Here is a 16,625-nt window from a genome sequence, read left to right on the forward strand (position 1 = left end):
TTCTCATGGCCAGCATTAGCGGATGGGGGGCTTTGTATTCTTAATTATGAATTTTCAAATCATATTTTAAACGTTGTCAAGTATAATAGCCAGGTATCATTCATCATGTTCCCTGGCAACCACTGTAGCTGCATGTTTTCACTAAAGACCCTTTCACAAGAACATCCGATTGTCCAAGAACAGGTTCATACTATCTCAAAAACCGCTGGAAAGGATCCTGAAATAGCAAAGTAACCCTACTGAGCTATTCAGGTAAGTAACTTAAATGTCACCTTTCACAGTGCTGTCAACAACAGACACCAGCCTTGAGTCTGGAAAGGCCAGTTTTTTCCTTCTGTTTTGTACAGCACGATGCTAGATTTTAGCATGCAATTCTGAGAAACGCAAGTAATTTTTCTCTTGTAGTTCATCTTCTCTTGACTAATGCAAACTGTGCACAAGCATGACTATTCTTTATCCAAGCAGTGCATAAGCATCAATACACTTTGTTCAATACCTGATCATATATAATCACTTGATTAATGAAAATTAAGTCAATTTTTTATTGAGCTATATCATGCATTTTTATTTGCTTACTTCCTTATGTCTTGTACGATATTCTGTTTTGCTGCAAGTCTATCTGCATTTTGCTTAAGAGGTTGTTCCATCTGTGAAAGGCCATGTTTTGTCTACCCCTGTTTTGCTCATGTGTTTTGTTCCTTGTTGCCATTAGGTTTTGTAATTTTTGCTTCATGCAAAATGAAGGATACAACAAATGCAAATCTTAAAACTAGAAAGTGTCCTGAAATTTCTACACTTGTACAATATAAGAAAAGAAGTCAACAGCCATTTACATTTATTACTCCAATAAAAATAATACAATATGGCATACACTTTGTACACATATATCACATCTGCAGTATTTATTTTTCTCTGAATGGCTGATTTAATGACATTTCTCGTTCAATCACTCTGACACACACTCTCTCTCTCTGAGGTAAAATGTAATTATAAAAAAAATGTAAGGCCTTTGATTAAGAAAGAACTGTTTTATGCTTTCACAAATGTGAGGGAGTAGGTGGTTCCTAAAAGCTGTACATCTTTGAATTCTCCATCACTGTCCACAATAAACAGCAGCAATTTATGCATTGGACAAGGATGCTGTGTATTGAGCAAACTGGATAAAATGCTGGTAAAGCATAAATAATGCACATGTACTGAATAACAGGACAAATGCTTCCAGTTACTTCCAGATAACAACCCATAGTATATAAATGGTAATTTCCTCAATTTTCATGATATGGTCTAATTGAATAATGCTACCTTGCAAAAAATCAGATACCGAGTGTGAGGCCTAAATGATTATATATATATATATATATATATATATATATATATATATAGTATTTATATCACACAACTAGAATGGCTTTAAAGCAACTAATAGTTTCAATATTCTTTTCCTTTTAGCAAGTTGTATTAAGTTTCATCTTACTTTTTCTCAAACACTTGTAAGAGCCTGCATGGAAGCTGAACAGTATGGGATAAAAGAAAATGTTTTAACTGCAGAGGAACCTGTCAGAAAAAAAAATCAACACTTAAAACTGATCTCTTCCAAGCAAACTCTGAACAAGTACACCATAATGGCACATTATACACCCACCCCACCCTATGTTTAATAGTCCTCTATGTAGGCACTAGTTCAGTTTCAGCAACTCTTGAGATTAATGACCAAAGGGAGTCAATGATCTCAAACTTACTCAAAAGAGACGTTTTTCTGCACACAAAAATTTGTGAGTCACAATGACCTTGACCTTTGGATCCAAAATCAGTTGGCCTCTTCCGTGCTTTCAAGTAGAAGCCCTCCACATACACTGTTTAATGTAAATGGTCTAGAACTTAAAGTTATACAAAACAATTTTCTTCTTTTAATTAGTGATCTTAACCTTTGATCACCATTACAAACAGTCTTCCTTCTTATGCAACCTGTAAGTCTTCCACATGCTATGGTGGAAATACACCATCAAGCATTTTAGTGTGACCTTTCACCTTTTGAGACCAAAATCATTAGGCTTCTTCCTTACCCAAAATGCTTGCCATCCACAAAGTTTGGTCCATGTCTCTGATGTAGAACTAATGTTACCATGTGTAAACCATTTTTCATCTTCTGGTCATGTAAACACTGGCGTTTGACCATTTAACCCTGAAATTAATAAGGTTTCTGCTTACTCAAAGTGCAAGCCATCACCAAAGTTTAGTCCAGATGATCAGATGGACAACATCATAATACACTCCACCTCATGTCAGGCAAATAAAAATGGCCGTCCTTCATCTATTTTATTATTTATACAGTTTATTCAGAAGTTATTTCTGTTTTCAAAATGTGCTTTGTTTGAGTTGTGGAGAACAGCAGACAAACTATCTCTCACTTTTATTACAAATACTTTATAAAGAACCAGTATAATTATGTTTTCTTTCTTTCTTTTTTAAAGCATGAAATACATTTCACAGCGACCAGAAAACAGGAATGATACTGGTTTCAAAGGATATAAGATGTTTTTGTATTCGAAATACAGTGTAAATCTGACAAATAACTATTAAAATGAAATGGAAGGGGAGTAAAACTAACTTTAAGTATGCAATATTTAACTGCTATTATTGCATTGTTACATCTTTTTTTGGCACTAATCCCCAGACCAAGGTTGTCATTCCCTCTTCCAAGTACTAACTGAATAAAAACATGATCCCAGTCTGGAACATTAGTCCACTTCTGACAATTATAGTATCTTTCTTTATTTGGACAGAGACTGAAGGACATCATAGTGGAGAGGGAAAAGAAAATTGTACAATAATAGTGGGTAGGTGTTACCTAATTAAAATTACTTTACCTCCATCCTCTGAAAGAAACTACATATGAAAAGCAGTCATGTATACATGGTTCCCAACTTTTCTAAAAATAAATTTCCAGGCCATTTCCAGGATGAAATAAAATTTTTAAAGGTTTATTGAATGGAATTAAAGAACATTTTAGATTATAAGACATGCATTTTCAAAATCTAAAGATGGTTCTCTTGCAAGAATCTCCAAAACATCTAAGCCAGAAAAGATGATCATGTACAAAACCACAAAATGTACCACACAAAACAAGTTTGATTATATTCCTATAAATTGGCATGTAAAGCCATTTCAATGTACAAAATAAAAATTCTAACTTTATTTGGCTAACCTGCATTATGTTGCTAAATAGGAACAACATAATGAACATAAATTAGTTTTGTTTCCTTTCAAACCTTTAATTCTAAAGAATTATATATCAATATATATATGCATCTTATAGAAAGGAAACATTTCCTGTTACAGTATAAAAAACAATAAATGCAAATAATTAGAATCTTGTCTTGTAACAAAGAGAGTTTAACCCTGAATTTATCTGTGCCAATAAAATCTCAAACAAGATTTTTCAAACAACCTAATCTCCTTAAGACAATCTGGTTAAAAATCCATCATTTAAAAAACATTTTCAAAAGGGTTAATTTAAATTTTGAAAAAAGACCTTCAAAAATATATACTGTTGTATAAACAAGGACTTAATTTTATGTAAAATCAACTTGTCTTCTTGTAATTTGTTATGTACTGATACAGGGGCTCAAATTTTGTTTAAATATGTAATATAAGGGACTATGATTTCTCATTATAGTGCTGAGATTCAACAATTTAGACTACAAATTTGGTTTAAAACAAATAGCAGTCTGTTTTCTAATCCGGGTTTCCTCCAAATTTTTCATATTTGGACATTTAGGTTGGGGTGTGGGGTCTTTTCAATTGATTATCGAAAATTTGGAATTTGCCACCACCGTATGGTAGTGACATATGGTAGTCGCTTACCAATGAACCTAGAAAATTTAAACTTATGTTATATCAATTTATAACTGTATGAAATCAATAGGAAAATGGTTTATTTTCTCAGACATGGCAAGTATTATAATTGTTATGTCTTTAATCTGCTGACAGACTAGACAAAACTATGGCATTGATGAAACCTGATCTGGTACTCACTATTTACATTACTAGTCACTTCACAAATCTCAAACGATGATATCGAAGTCCATTAGTCAAGTGATATCAACAACAAACTCCATTTTAATGTTGTTAGAGAGAAATTCAATTATATTAAAGGAAAGTCAGCTACTTTCTGTAAAAACCAGCAATCTGGCAGTCTGATTTATCAAGCAGAAAGCACATGTCAACGTGGTAGTCATGAGATAAAACAAAACTCCAGAAGTTGTTCTCTGAATAAATAAATATGAAAATGTTTGTGTTCTTTCATTTTCATATTTTTATTACAGCCAGTTTACGACTTTAATTTAATTTTTAATTTTTATTTTTTCTCTACAACATTTGAAAATGTGGGTTGTTAGATTTGTGTACTCATGCAACTAGCAATGCAAGTCGCGAGTACCAGGTCACATTTCATCAACGCCATAGTTTTATCTTGTCTTTCAGCAGATTAAAGACATTACGATTTTAATACTCACAATTTCTGAGAAAATAACCAAATTTTCATATCCATTTCATGTATGTATTACTCGCTCTAACAATGTTTAAAGCTTGCTAGGCCATCCGGTAAGTGGCTACGCTTTGCCACTACGATGTTTGCCTCTTGTGATGCTAGACTGGTTTTCATATCTTTCACATAAGGAAAGATATGGATATTGAGCTGACTTTGAAAATAAAAATCTACTAGATGACTCTAATCCACTGAACGTTTGGAGGACTCAGCATGTATGTTTATTGCAAGCACCCAAATGATCCATACTGCACCCTCCAAATATTCTGGTTAGAACTCAATAAATTCTACCTGTGATCAGTTCAGTTAGTACTCACTTATGTGATTGTTTCGGGCATCAAGTTTTTCCCAGCTTTCATAAATACTAGCAAAATTCCATGGCTTTTCATGGTCTGGAAAAAATTATCATTTCTCCAGACCTTTTCCCAGTATCGTGGGAACCGTGTGTATAAGCTGCTATTAGTGCACTGCTGATTTGGTCAACCCAGTGGAAGTCTGATGGCCTAAAGTTATGTGATGGCTGATTTGGTCAACCCAGTGAAGTCTGATGGTCCAAAGTTATGTGATGGCTGATTTGGTCAACCCAGTGGAAGTCTGATGGCCAAAGTTATGTGATGGCTGATCTGGTCAACCTAGTGGAAGTCTGATGGCCCAAAGTTATGCGATAGCTGATTTGGTCAACCCAGTGGAAGTCTGATGGCCCAAAATTATGGGATGGCTGATTTGGTCAACCCAGTGGAAGTCTGATGACCCAAAGTTATGTGATGGCTGATTTGGTCAACCCAGTGGAAGTCTGATGACCCAAAGTTATGCAATGGCTGATGGTCAACCCAGTGGAAGTCTGATGACCCAAAGTTATGCGATGACTGAGTTGGTCAACCTAGCGGAGGTCTGATGGCCCAAAGTTATGCGATGGCTGATTTGGTCAACCCAGTGGAAGTCTGATGGCCCAAAGTTATGTGATGGCTGATTTGGTCAACCCAGTGGAAGCATGATGGTCCATAGTTATGTGATGGCTTTTCAGGGTCTATATTGTTTGTAGCTGGACAAACACTACAGTACTATATTATCCAATTTTGGTGAGAAATGCAAAGACACTGACATTTGGTGTTATATATGACCTCCATAAAAATGAAGACAAATATATGAAGAACAACAGTCACAGGTGAAATCAGTGTTTCACAAATAAAAAGGCAGAAACATGGAAGGTCAGGTCATACATGTTGAGCCCATAAAAAAATTACCGCTGAAAAACTTTAAACCAAAACCTCAACAAACTGTTGATGATGACAATGGTGGAAAAAAGACTGTCTTCTCTCATTTCCAACTAATATGGGCTTGTGAAACAAAGATGCATGATGCCATTTCATATTTGTCACTGACTTTTAAAAATGTTATTACACTAAGCCCCGCAGACACACTGAGGAGTCCAGTGCCCAAGTTACAAGACATTCTTGGGGAAAAAGGTATAGGTAGTCCTGGGTTGATAGTTTCTTTAAATAGAAAATACAAAGGCATTCTTGGGATAAATTAGTCCTGGACTGCTACAGCCTGGAAAACAACAATTACCACAGGTGCAGATCTGAAAGTAACAGATTTGCTCCACACTTGCAACCCTTCTTTGTATGAATAACTACTCTGAAAGGTGTCCCATTTGTGGTCCCAGGGTACATCTGCCCATGCAGGTGTTCAGATTCCACAGAATAATAATGAGCAGGAGTCACTATACACCACAATATAAACAAAAGACACATAACTATCACCAGCTGAACTCTCAGCTTGAAGTGGAGGAATAGTCCGTTTTATGTTTCTTGGCTGCAGACACTGTGTCATTTTCCTTTTCCAGTGTAGGTGGCTCCGAATCTGAAAGATGGTAAGGGAGAAAGTGTTACAGAATGGATATTCTTATATCAGAAATGTGCCTGTGGAACACAAATGTCCTGCCTTAATTGTTCTTTTTAAACTAACTTCAACACAAAACTTTTGATCTAAACCATGGGTCTCAAACACACGGACTGCAGTTATTTCCTGTTGCCCCCAATGACATGCAGAATTTGTAACACAATTAATAATACTATTTCTTCACAGCCAGACAGTTTTGATGAAAATTCAATTGTTACATGATTTACTTCTTATTTCCTGCATTTCAAACTAGCTACCTTTTATATAAGCTGTTTTAACTGTATGAAAAGGTCACAGTCATCACCCACAGGCCAATGTACTAGTCCTCCTGTGGCCCACAAGGAAATTTCAGTTTGAGACCTATGATCTAAACTCTAACAGGATCTCTCAAGAATTATGTACATTTACACATCTGTGCCTATTATCAACAGGAAAAGAGTAATGGCAAAAGCAAACATATGATAGTATTAAATATTACATTATGGAAAAAAAGACATTTGGATAAAAAAGAAAATGTTCTGTATGGTATAAATTGATACACTAAAATACTATGTCTCTTTGTCCCACTCAAAATATCTCTGATCTTGGAAGAAATTTCAGTTAATGGATTCAGACCTCTGCAGGAGTTACAATTAGACATTTTTATTTTCTGGAAAAGGTCAGGAAACTTTCTTAAATTTTTGGTAGGAACTCTGAATACAGGCGGTCTTATGTATTATGGGTTAAGTATGTTATCTCATCGTTGGTGATCTGCAGTAACAATATATACCAGTAGTCAACAAGAAAACTTGAAAAATTTTCAAGTTTAAACCTTGTTTCATCAATAAGCCAACCCCCTTCTTCCAGACTTTTATTTTTTCCTAAATTATTCAGCTTATATGCAAGTATAAAGGGTAATTAGCATGCCACTTACTCCATCTGCAAAATTTAATCCACATACATGTAATTTTGATCAATTTTATGTATATATCTATAATTTTGGGAAATCGATAAATAACAAAGAAAATGATATACTGTGTTGAGTTTTAATGCTCCTTAAGATTAATTCAAGGATTTTAGGGAAAAATTCAAAGAAATGCAAGGACTGTTTTTGTAAAGGTCAGAGAGTTTTCAAGGCAACCTCTAAATTTTGAAGGATTTCTTAAAGTTTTACCATCCATGAAACTCCCTATAATTTAAGGCATACATGTATGAAGAAAGTTAACAGCATATCAGCACAATACTAGTTATTTTGTGCCAATTAAAAGGTAGGTTCCAAAATTTTAACGATAAAATTGCCAAAAATATGTCCTAAGTGCAACCTTTCCAAATAATTCCAAATAAATGTAAAGACTTTAAAACTTTGTGTGTGTGTGTGTTGGATTTGTCGCTATGATGTCTGCAGTGTGGCAGTTTATAGTGATGTCTAGCACTGGGGCATCAGGCTGCAGACATGTGGCTCAATGTCCCACCAAGTCACATTATCCGGAACCAGGCTGACCAGTCCTAACACTAGCCTCTTAATGCTCAACACCTACTGAGGCAAATATTAATACCATTTTTATAAGTGTTTGGTATGACCTGACCCATGTTCAAACCCAGGACCTTCCTTTCGAGGCGGAAGTTCTAACCACTAGGCCACTGGAGCATTTGTGTCTGTGATTTGGATTTTTAATGTAGCTTTAACAATTTTTCAGTTATATCACTACGATGTCTTCAGTGTAGCAGATTATAGCGATGTTTAGCACTGGGGCATCATGCTGCAGACATGTAGCATGATGTCCCACCCAGTCACATTATCCTGACACCAGGCCAACCAGTCCTAACACTAACCTCTTAATGCTGAGCGCGAAGCGAGGCAGCTGTTAGTACCATTTTTGTAAGTCTTTGGTATGACTAGGCAGGGGATCAAACCCACGACCTCCTGCACTAGGCCATCGAAGCATTTGTAAAAGGCATTTAAAAAGTGTATGGTATATATAAGGGGAAGTATATAGACCTTAAAAATATTAGGTGATTGAAAAGCAACTGTAGAACAATGGTTTCCCAACAACATAAAACAGAAATAGCTAGGTAAGGGCAGGGAACCAGACTGACAAGGAAGCCACCACATATATACTTGGATATGGTGCAAATGATTGAGATAGAGGAAATATTTTACTTACAAACAACACATAAGATTTTAGATATAATTATGGTATAGGTCATCTGTAACCATTTATCACGTTATGGAGATTTATAGAAAATTACAATCAAAAATATCTATGACATGAGTGACACCATGTTGTGATCTACTCCCAATATTTCTGCATCACACAAATGTGTGTTTTGGATTTTAACATAGCTTTAACAATTTTTCAGTCATATCGCTACGGTATCTGCAGTGTTTCAGCTTATGGTGATGTCTAGCACTGGGGCATCATGCCAGAGACATGTAGCACGATGTCTCACCAAGATGTTGTCCTGACACCAGGCTGACCAGTATAAACACTAACCTAAAAATGATGAGAGCCTAGTGAGGCAGCTGTTAGTGCCATTTTTAAAAGTCTTTGGTATGACTCAGCTGGGGCTCAAACCTGCAACCTTCCAAATCTGAGGCAGACATTCTAACCACTAGGCCACTGGAATGATCGTGTCACATAAATACATTGAAGATTCTTTTTCCAACTGTATTATTTTATATCCAAGAAGCAAAACTTTCCTTCAACTTAACTTTTCAAAGAACAATGACTAACAACTTGTTGAACACTAAAAGATATGCATAATCTTGTTGAACACTAAAGACAATGATTATTATGTCTACTAAGTTTCTCTGTCAAAAGTTATGTGTGTGTGTGTGCGTGCAGGTTTTTTAATGTAGCTTTAACAATTTTTCAGTTGTGTTACTATGATGTCGTGTGAAAGTTTATAATGGTGTCTATCACCTGGGCATCATGCTTCAGACATGTGGCATCATGTCCCACCCAGTCAAATTATCCTGACACCAGGACGACCAGTCTCAACACTAACCACTTAATGTTGAGCGCCAAGCGAGGCAGCTACAAGTACTATCTTTTGTATAAGTCTTTGGAATGACTGGGCCGAGGTTTTTGAACCCACAACCTCCTACATCCGAGGCAGATGTTCTAACCACTAGGCCACTAGAATGGTCTCAAAAGTTATGAAATTGGGTAAGGGGTGGGTGGGGTTGGCACAAAAATCCACTCTAGCATAATTACCATATATGCTTAAGTACAAGTGCAAACAACATAGACCCTGACCTACTATCATATAATAAACTAGCAAATCGGGATCTAAGTTATTTGTTCGACTGATTACTCCTAGCAAACTATATTGATCCAGATTTGCCAATGCATTATGCAACAGCTGAGCTGGGTCTGTATGGTTGGCACTCATCTTACAATTGAGTATATACGATACAATGATACATGCATCTCTGAATGATGGATGTAGTTTCAAACAAGTCTTGGAACAATCCATCAGAAATTGAAACAGAAATTGTACACACACAAATCATCAAAGTTAGCTCATGTGTATCTCAGTGGCATAAGCTTTAACCAGATATGTGTGTGTGTGTATGGTGGAGCAATACAAATGCCAGTGAATTATAATGTTAATTGAGAAAACATGAACACACTCCAAGCTGTCAGTATCTTGATCTGAGTCAGAAATCTTGGCAGAGGGAACTTTAAAGCAATCCATTAACATCTTACAACTGGCTATTGTTTTGAGTTGTTGTTGTTGTTGTTGTAGGGTTTAACGCCATTTTTCAGCACACGATAGGCTATACATGGCGGCCAGTATTAATGGTGGAGGAAGAACCAGGGAAATCCACGGAAAGAACCACTGACCCTCGAGAAGCTACTGGCAAGCTTTCTCACGTATCCACATTGGCCGAATCCAAGACTCAAACCCACGCAGACAGAGATGAGATGGCAGTGATCTGTAACAGAGAGCGCTTTAGACCACTCGGGGACCCTGCTATTGTTTTGAGCACACCTCCCTTAACATCTTACAACTGGCTATTGTTTTGAGCACACCTCCCTTAACATCTTACAACTGGCTATTGTTCTGAGCACACCTAATAGACATGTTCAGTTAGGCAGAGGAAAAGATACATAGAAAAGGCTTCATAATGAAGACCAAAGTTGACAACATTACACAGAAGAAAAAAAAAAACATGGCCAGGCTTCCACTTAGATGATTTGCAAAGTATAGATTTCTATTTGTGGCAGATCAGTTTTTGCTATGTGAGTTCTCCTGCACAGCCAATTTCTAATTGTGTAAGAGACATGAATTTTGTGTGAATTAGTACACTCATGCTGTCCTGCAGTCATTAGTGACTGAATGACATCACACCATGTCCAGCATGCTTTTAGCAATTCAAAAGCACAATAGAACAGATATGTAAAACTTAAATGCATGCATGTAATATATGTGAAATCCAATGATGTCCCAAACAAGCACATTTTGTTCCTAAAAAGAACTAATTCAAATACAATAAGCACTATTAACTTGCACAAAGTGTATTCCCTCCCTAAGTATTTCATGATTTAATTCTGTTCTTGACCCAATCATTCTTGTTTTTCTATAAAGTTTCTCATCTACATAATCTTTATAGTTGGGGTCAATCAATACACATGTGCCAAGTATGAATACAATTCCTGATACACAGCATTATCAATACGCTTATCAACTTGATGGTCTTTCCATCTTAAGAAGGTCTGTCAGTGATAGTGCCCTTTTACGAGATTTACTGGTTGTATTTCCAGTATGCAGATTACAGACATACTTAGCATTCTTTTTATATGCCATTCTCATCCATGACAAAGGCAACAAAAATACTTGCAAACAGACTACCTGTTAGTTGTTAGTAATTTGTATTCAACATTTTAGACCATATATGGCTGCTCTATTTGATCAGATGCAGGGCCCACTTTATCCAACAGACAGGTATTTTGATGAACTAAATATCTTTACTTTTTAAGTTCATTTTTTGATTCTTATTTATTCAATTTATCTTAACCCCAACAGGGAAATATAGTTTGTAGCACACGAACCTAAAGGGCTATATTGTTGGAGAAAAGAAATGGCAGGGGATGCAAAAAGCAGGTCCTTCTCATCACTGCATCAGTAAATCCTACTTCTGATTTAGTTCTATCCACACAATTGCAGTCTTATGGTCACCAATGTTGATCCAGTGCTGAATACAGCCCTCCCTCATTATAACATGGATGTCAGGGCCCATGACCACTGACTGCGTCATGTACAGAACTGCATTATACGGAGTACTATGATATATATGGAAATGTGATACACTGAGAGAATATACAGAACTTTGGTATAGTGGGCACTATCAAAACTTGTTAAATAATGGAGTTTTGAATAGGAAATGAAGAAATAAGACCTTCAACTTGTTTTCTTTCAACAGTTATTGTTATACATTGGTATGAGTTTGGGCATGTGGTCCATAGTAATACTACATTATATCCAAAATCGCCATATAATGAAACATGTTATAAAATGGGGATCAACTAGATGCTGAAGTGATTTCAAATATTCCCTCTGCAAACAGCCTCTTCAACATCCTCCTTCATGAATCCCTCAAATTCACAATCCTCCTCCTGCTCTTCTGACTCTGAGAAATGTCCCTTTTTTGAGCATCTCAAAATTTTCCTTTGGTCCCTTTTTCCAACATATTCAAATATCCTTTTTATCCTTTTTCCAGCATCTCAAAATCTCTCTTTGGTCCCTATTCCTAGCATCTCAGTCACACTATTCCATGCTCCTTATGATACATCAATACTACTTTAATCTTAATGTCTGCTGTTCTCCGTATGATACATCAATACTAGTTTAATACTTTAATGTTAATGCCTGCTGTTCTCCCTATGATACATCAATACTACTTTAATACTTTAATGTTAATGTCTCCTAATACTCCCTATGATACATCAATACTACTTTAATATTTTAATGTTAATGTCTGTTAATACTCCCAATGATACATCAATACTACTTTAATCTTAATGTCTGCTTATACTCCCTATGATACATAAATACTACTTTAATGTTAATGTCTGCTGTTCTCCCTATGATACATCAATACTACTTTAATACTTTAATGTTAATATCTGTTAATACTCCCAATGATACATCAATACTACTTTAATGTTAATGTCTGCTAACACTCCCTATGATACATAAATACTACTTTAATGTTAATGTCTGCTGTTCTCCCTATGATACATCAATACTACTTTAATACTTTAATGTTAATGTCTGTTAATACTCCCAATGATACATCAATACTACTTTAATGTTAATGTCTGTTAATATTCCCTATGATACATCAATACTACTTTAATGTTAATGCCTGCTAATACTCCCTATGATACATCAATACTACTTTAATGAATTTTCACTGTTCACAACAGATTACCATATGTTCACTCTGTGGTTCATCTTAAATGTTGCAATAATCCCTTGATCAAGAGATTGTGTAATCAAGTCAAAACACAAGCTTTAATTGTTCCACTGAGACTTATATCATGGCATTTAGCTAGCTGGGTAGGAAGGGTAATTATCACATAAAAGAACTGCCTTGTCTTTGTCTTCTAGTCCTTTATTTCTTAAATCTCCCTTTGTTTCAACTGATATAGCTCTATAGCAGCACTGTCGGCCAAATCTCTCTGCATGTCATGTAAGAGCTCAGACATGATTTTGGTATTCCCAAAAAAAGCTGAACATTTGAAAGGGGGGTTTGGGGGTCCTCTCCTTTGGGGTCTCGGGGGGGGTTCTTGGCCAAAAATGCATTTAACAATCATAAAAATCTGCTCCTGGTGCAACTTACGATCATAATATATAACAAAATAATCATTTGAAAAATTAATGAACTTATTAAAAATATTCAACTTGACTTGAATAATTTCACAATATTTACTGTCACATGAATTTTTTCTCCAATACTATTGATGCTTAAGTTATTTCATGAGAATGTCAGTGTTCATATCGTAATTAAGTCAAAATAATTTCTCAATTTTTGCAGCAAATATATTATACTTCTCTCTTTTCATAACAAATCTGTAAAATAAACAACCAGGTACATCAACTAAATACAAATAATCCCATACATTCACTTGTCTTTTTCTCCAATGGAAACAACCTGTTGATATTCCAGTCTAGCTCTTTTTGTGGTTTTGGAGAAGATGTTTAGCCTTCCTTTTTGACTTACTTTTTTGGCTCAATGAGCAACGTTTCTTTTCCTTCTCAATGAGAGCCTTTTTTCCTTTCAAGCTGGTGCTTGTATTGGCGACATGTAGTGCGCATATTCTGACAGAGAGCTACATCTGTTCTCTTGTGCAAGAAATCTTTCTTCTGATAGTAATTAACTGCACTTTTTCCAGATGCCTTCTCAGCTTCAATTTTTCTGTATACAGCTTCTTTTGTAGGTGCCGTTCGAAAAACTCCCAACCGCGATTGACATAGAGCAGAGGTTACAAAATGCCAGTTCTCTAGCATTCAGTTTTCTTATAAACTGACCAGCTAAATTTCCTTCGACTTTTCGCTCCAGCCATTCCTATTTCCATACGTTTTTTAAAACCTTTATCTAAACTTCTCATGTCATGGTCTCTCTCAACAACTCAGGATGCCATTTTTTTGCTGCATGCACGCTTCTTCTTTCCATTGCCATCAGTTTCCATTAAACGAAGATTCCTTGGATGAATTTAAACTTTAGATCAATCAGAATACTCTTTATGGGAATTGTGGGCTAACTAATATATTGAATGAATACATTACATGGGTCATTGCGGAATGGGACCAAAAAAAAAATGGATCGGAGATGATAAAATAAAACGGACTATATCAAGAAAAATCTTATTCAAGTTAGGAGAAAAGCAGAATTCCGCTTTAAAATGGAGAAAAATCATGTCTGAGAGCTTAACATGTGATGGGACTGCAAACCATATAATCTACGGTGAAGGTTTTAAATCCCAAATCTTGCCTATTTAACGCCCCATGAAACTTCTCCGCTTCCACTTTCATTATTCTGTCTAAATTGTATACCCCCTGCTACCTTTCCCATACCAAGATACAGAGCTCTATTCAGGTCTGTGTCCTTTGCTAATCTAACTTTTTTACATTCTAGTATAACATTTTTGTAAAAACCAGTCAGAATATTTAAAAGTTTTTCCTCACCTTTTTTCCAATCCAGCAAAGTTGGCTCAGGCACAACTCAGTCTTTAGCAATCTGACTTTTCATTTTGCCCAAATTTTAGTTAGTTAAGCTTTCTTTATATTAGATTAGAGAGATTCAATGTCTCAATTCACTACATATCTAAATTATTTAATTGAACAGTGTCTTGTCTTAATTCGACACCCTGGTGGACTAGTGGTTAGAGCGTCCACCTCGTAATGAGAGGTCATGGGCTTGAACCCAGGCTGAGTCATACCAAAGACTTACAAAAATGGTACTAACAGCTGCCTCACTAGGCTCTCAGCATTAAGAGGTTAGTGTTAGGATTGGTTGGCCTGATGTCAGGATGTGACTGGGTGGGACATCATGCTACATGTCTGTGGCATGATGCCCCAGTGCTAGACATCGCTATAAACTGCCACACTGCAGACATCGTAGCAATATGACTGAATTTTTTTTTAAGGTACGTTAAAAATCCTAATCACACACACTCTTGTCTTAATTCACACATAAATACAATACTGAACTTACTCATAAATCTAACTCATTTAACAACAAAGTGGCACTTGAGTCACTAGCTTTGCAGAAGACAAGGTTAATGCAGATCATTATTTACTGACATCTGCATGGCAACAGAAAGTGTTGGTATGTACACATGACATGCCACTGCTAATCCTGCTACAGCTGTCATATTATTTGTCAGATAAAAATACAACCTATGAAAGCCATAACCATGTCAGTCAGTCAGTCAACCTGTCTGTATGTATGCATGTTCTGAAACAGTGCATTCCCTCCCACATGGGAGGGCATACCCCACTTTCTGACCTGGTTATTCTTCTCTCCCTCCTGAATTACAAACATAATTATATTTCTGTCCTTATCTAGTATAAAAATGCCACAATTTAAATTTACACCAATAAAGTATCCCTTTTCCATGAAATACATGGAATCTGCTTTCAACCCATAGCAAAACAATATACTTTTTGCAAGAAATCTCTAACTACCATTTGTTTCTTCATCGTGCTGTCTCTTCTTTTGTTCATCTCTAACCATACTCATGGCTGAAAAATACCAATTATATTTAATCAGCAAAACCAGATTTTAGACTTTGCAACTGACAAAAAGATAGTGATAAATATAGCAGTATGCCACTCACCAGTCTTAACAATATAATGTAGTTCAATCATAACCAAAGAAACAGGAGTCCCTTTAGGGGACTGACGCTCTATCCAGAAAGAATTTCTAGGTATTCTAGATAAAACCATTTCTTCTTTTCAACTGATGAAACCATCTCTGATACTCCTCAGTGATAAGATTTTCAAACTAACTGTGATGGCAGTCATATTGGATGTAACATCAATACCATTTTCATTGAAGACATAATAGACACCCTTAGAAGAGTTTAAGTTTTAAAAAAACATCATGCCAATAGTGTTGCATTAAGGATTAAAAGGTCAGGGGTCACCTTTCTCACCATACTCCAAATCTGGGGAGGGACACAACTTTTTAAAGGTACAAAGGTAAATGGTACATAATGTACTTTTATAGTAGTGCTACAGAAATGAGTTGATCTTGTTTGCTCTACAGCTTTGCCATCTTAACACTGTAGACTGTATCATCTTCTCCTTGAATACTTACATTTCATAATAATCATTTTATAAAATCCCCAAATAACTCATGAAAATAAGTTTTGAATACCTGGTTCACCTTGAACAAGTTGCACTACGGAATTTTCCATTCCTAATGATGGTTTCAGTTAAATTTAGTGTTCACTCATTATCCACAAGCATTTATCATAATTCCCTCATTATTTTCTGAATTACTTTTCTTCTCAAATTAATACTTGTGTTTCCATAAAATAACTGCCTTTTGTTATTAATTCAACCTCAAAATAAATTAAATCATCGTCAAATGTGTGCCAATATGTTACACTGGTGGCTGTCAGAGATATTACCTCTTTACAATGCATATCTGGTCACTGCTGGTGTCAACATAAAGATG

General features: G+C 35.7%; 1 protein-coding gene across 5 annotated transcripts in view; it reads right to left on the reverse strand.

Moving 5' to 3' along the window:
* Positions 1 to 818: 818 nt before the first annotated feature.
* The window catches only part of LOC149775800 (B-cell CLL/lymphoma 7 protein family member A-like), a 52,275-nt gene continuing 36,468 nt past the window's right edge, over positions 819 to 16,625 (reverse strand). For 3 of the 5 annotated variants that reach the window (XM_089944174.1, XM_089944178.1, XM_089944176.1), the window contains 2 exons: positions 15,629 to 15,685; positions 819 to 6,409 (listed from right to left, as the gene is read on the reverse strand). In XM_089944174.1, coding sequence (XP_089800300.1) covers positions 6,321 to 6,409; positions 15,629 to 15,685 — 146 coding nt within the window. In that variant the 3' untranslated portion in view covers positions 819 to 6,320. The remainder of the gene's footprint in view (positions 6,410 to 15,628; positions 15,686 to 16,625) is intronic. The other 2 variants (XR_016416595.1, XM_089944175.1) reach the window with 2 other exon arrangements.

The sequence above is a fragment of the Sinohyriopsis cumingii genome, chromosome 19 (assembly GCF_028554795.1).
Source record: "Sinohyriopsis cumingii isolate HCF-2022 chromosome 19, ASM2855479v2, whole genome shotgun sequence".
In the NCBI taxonomy this organism is placed as follows: Eukaryota; Metazoa; Mollusca; class Bivalvia; order Unionida; family Unionidae; genus Sinohyriopsis; species Sinohyriopsis cumingii.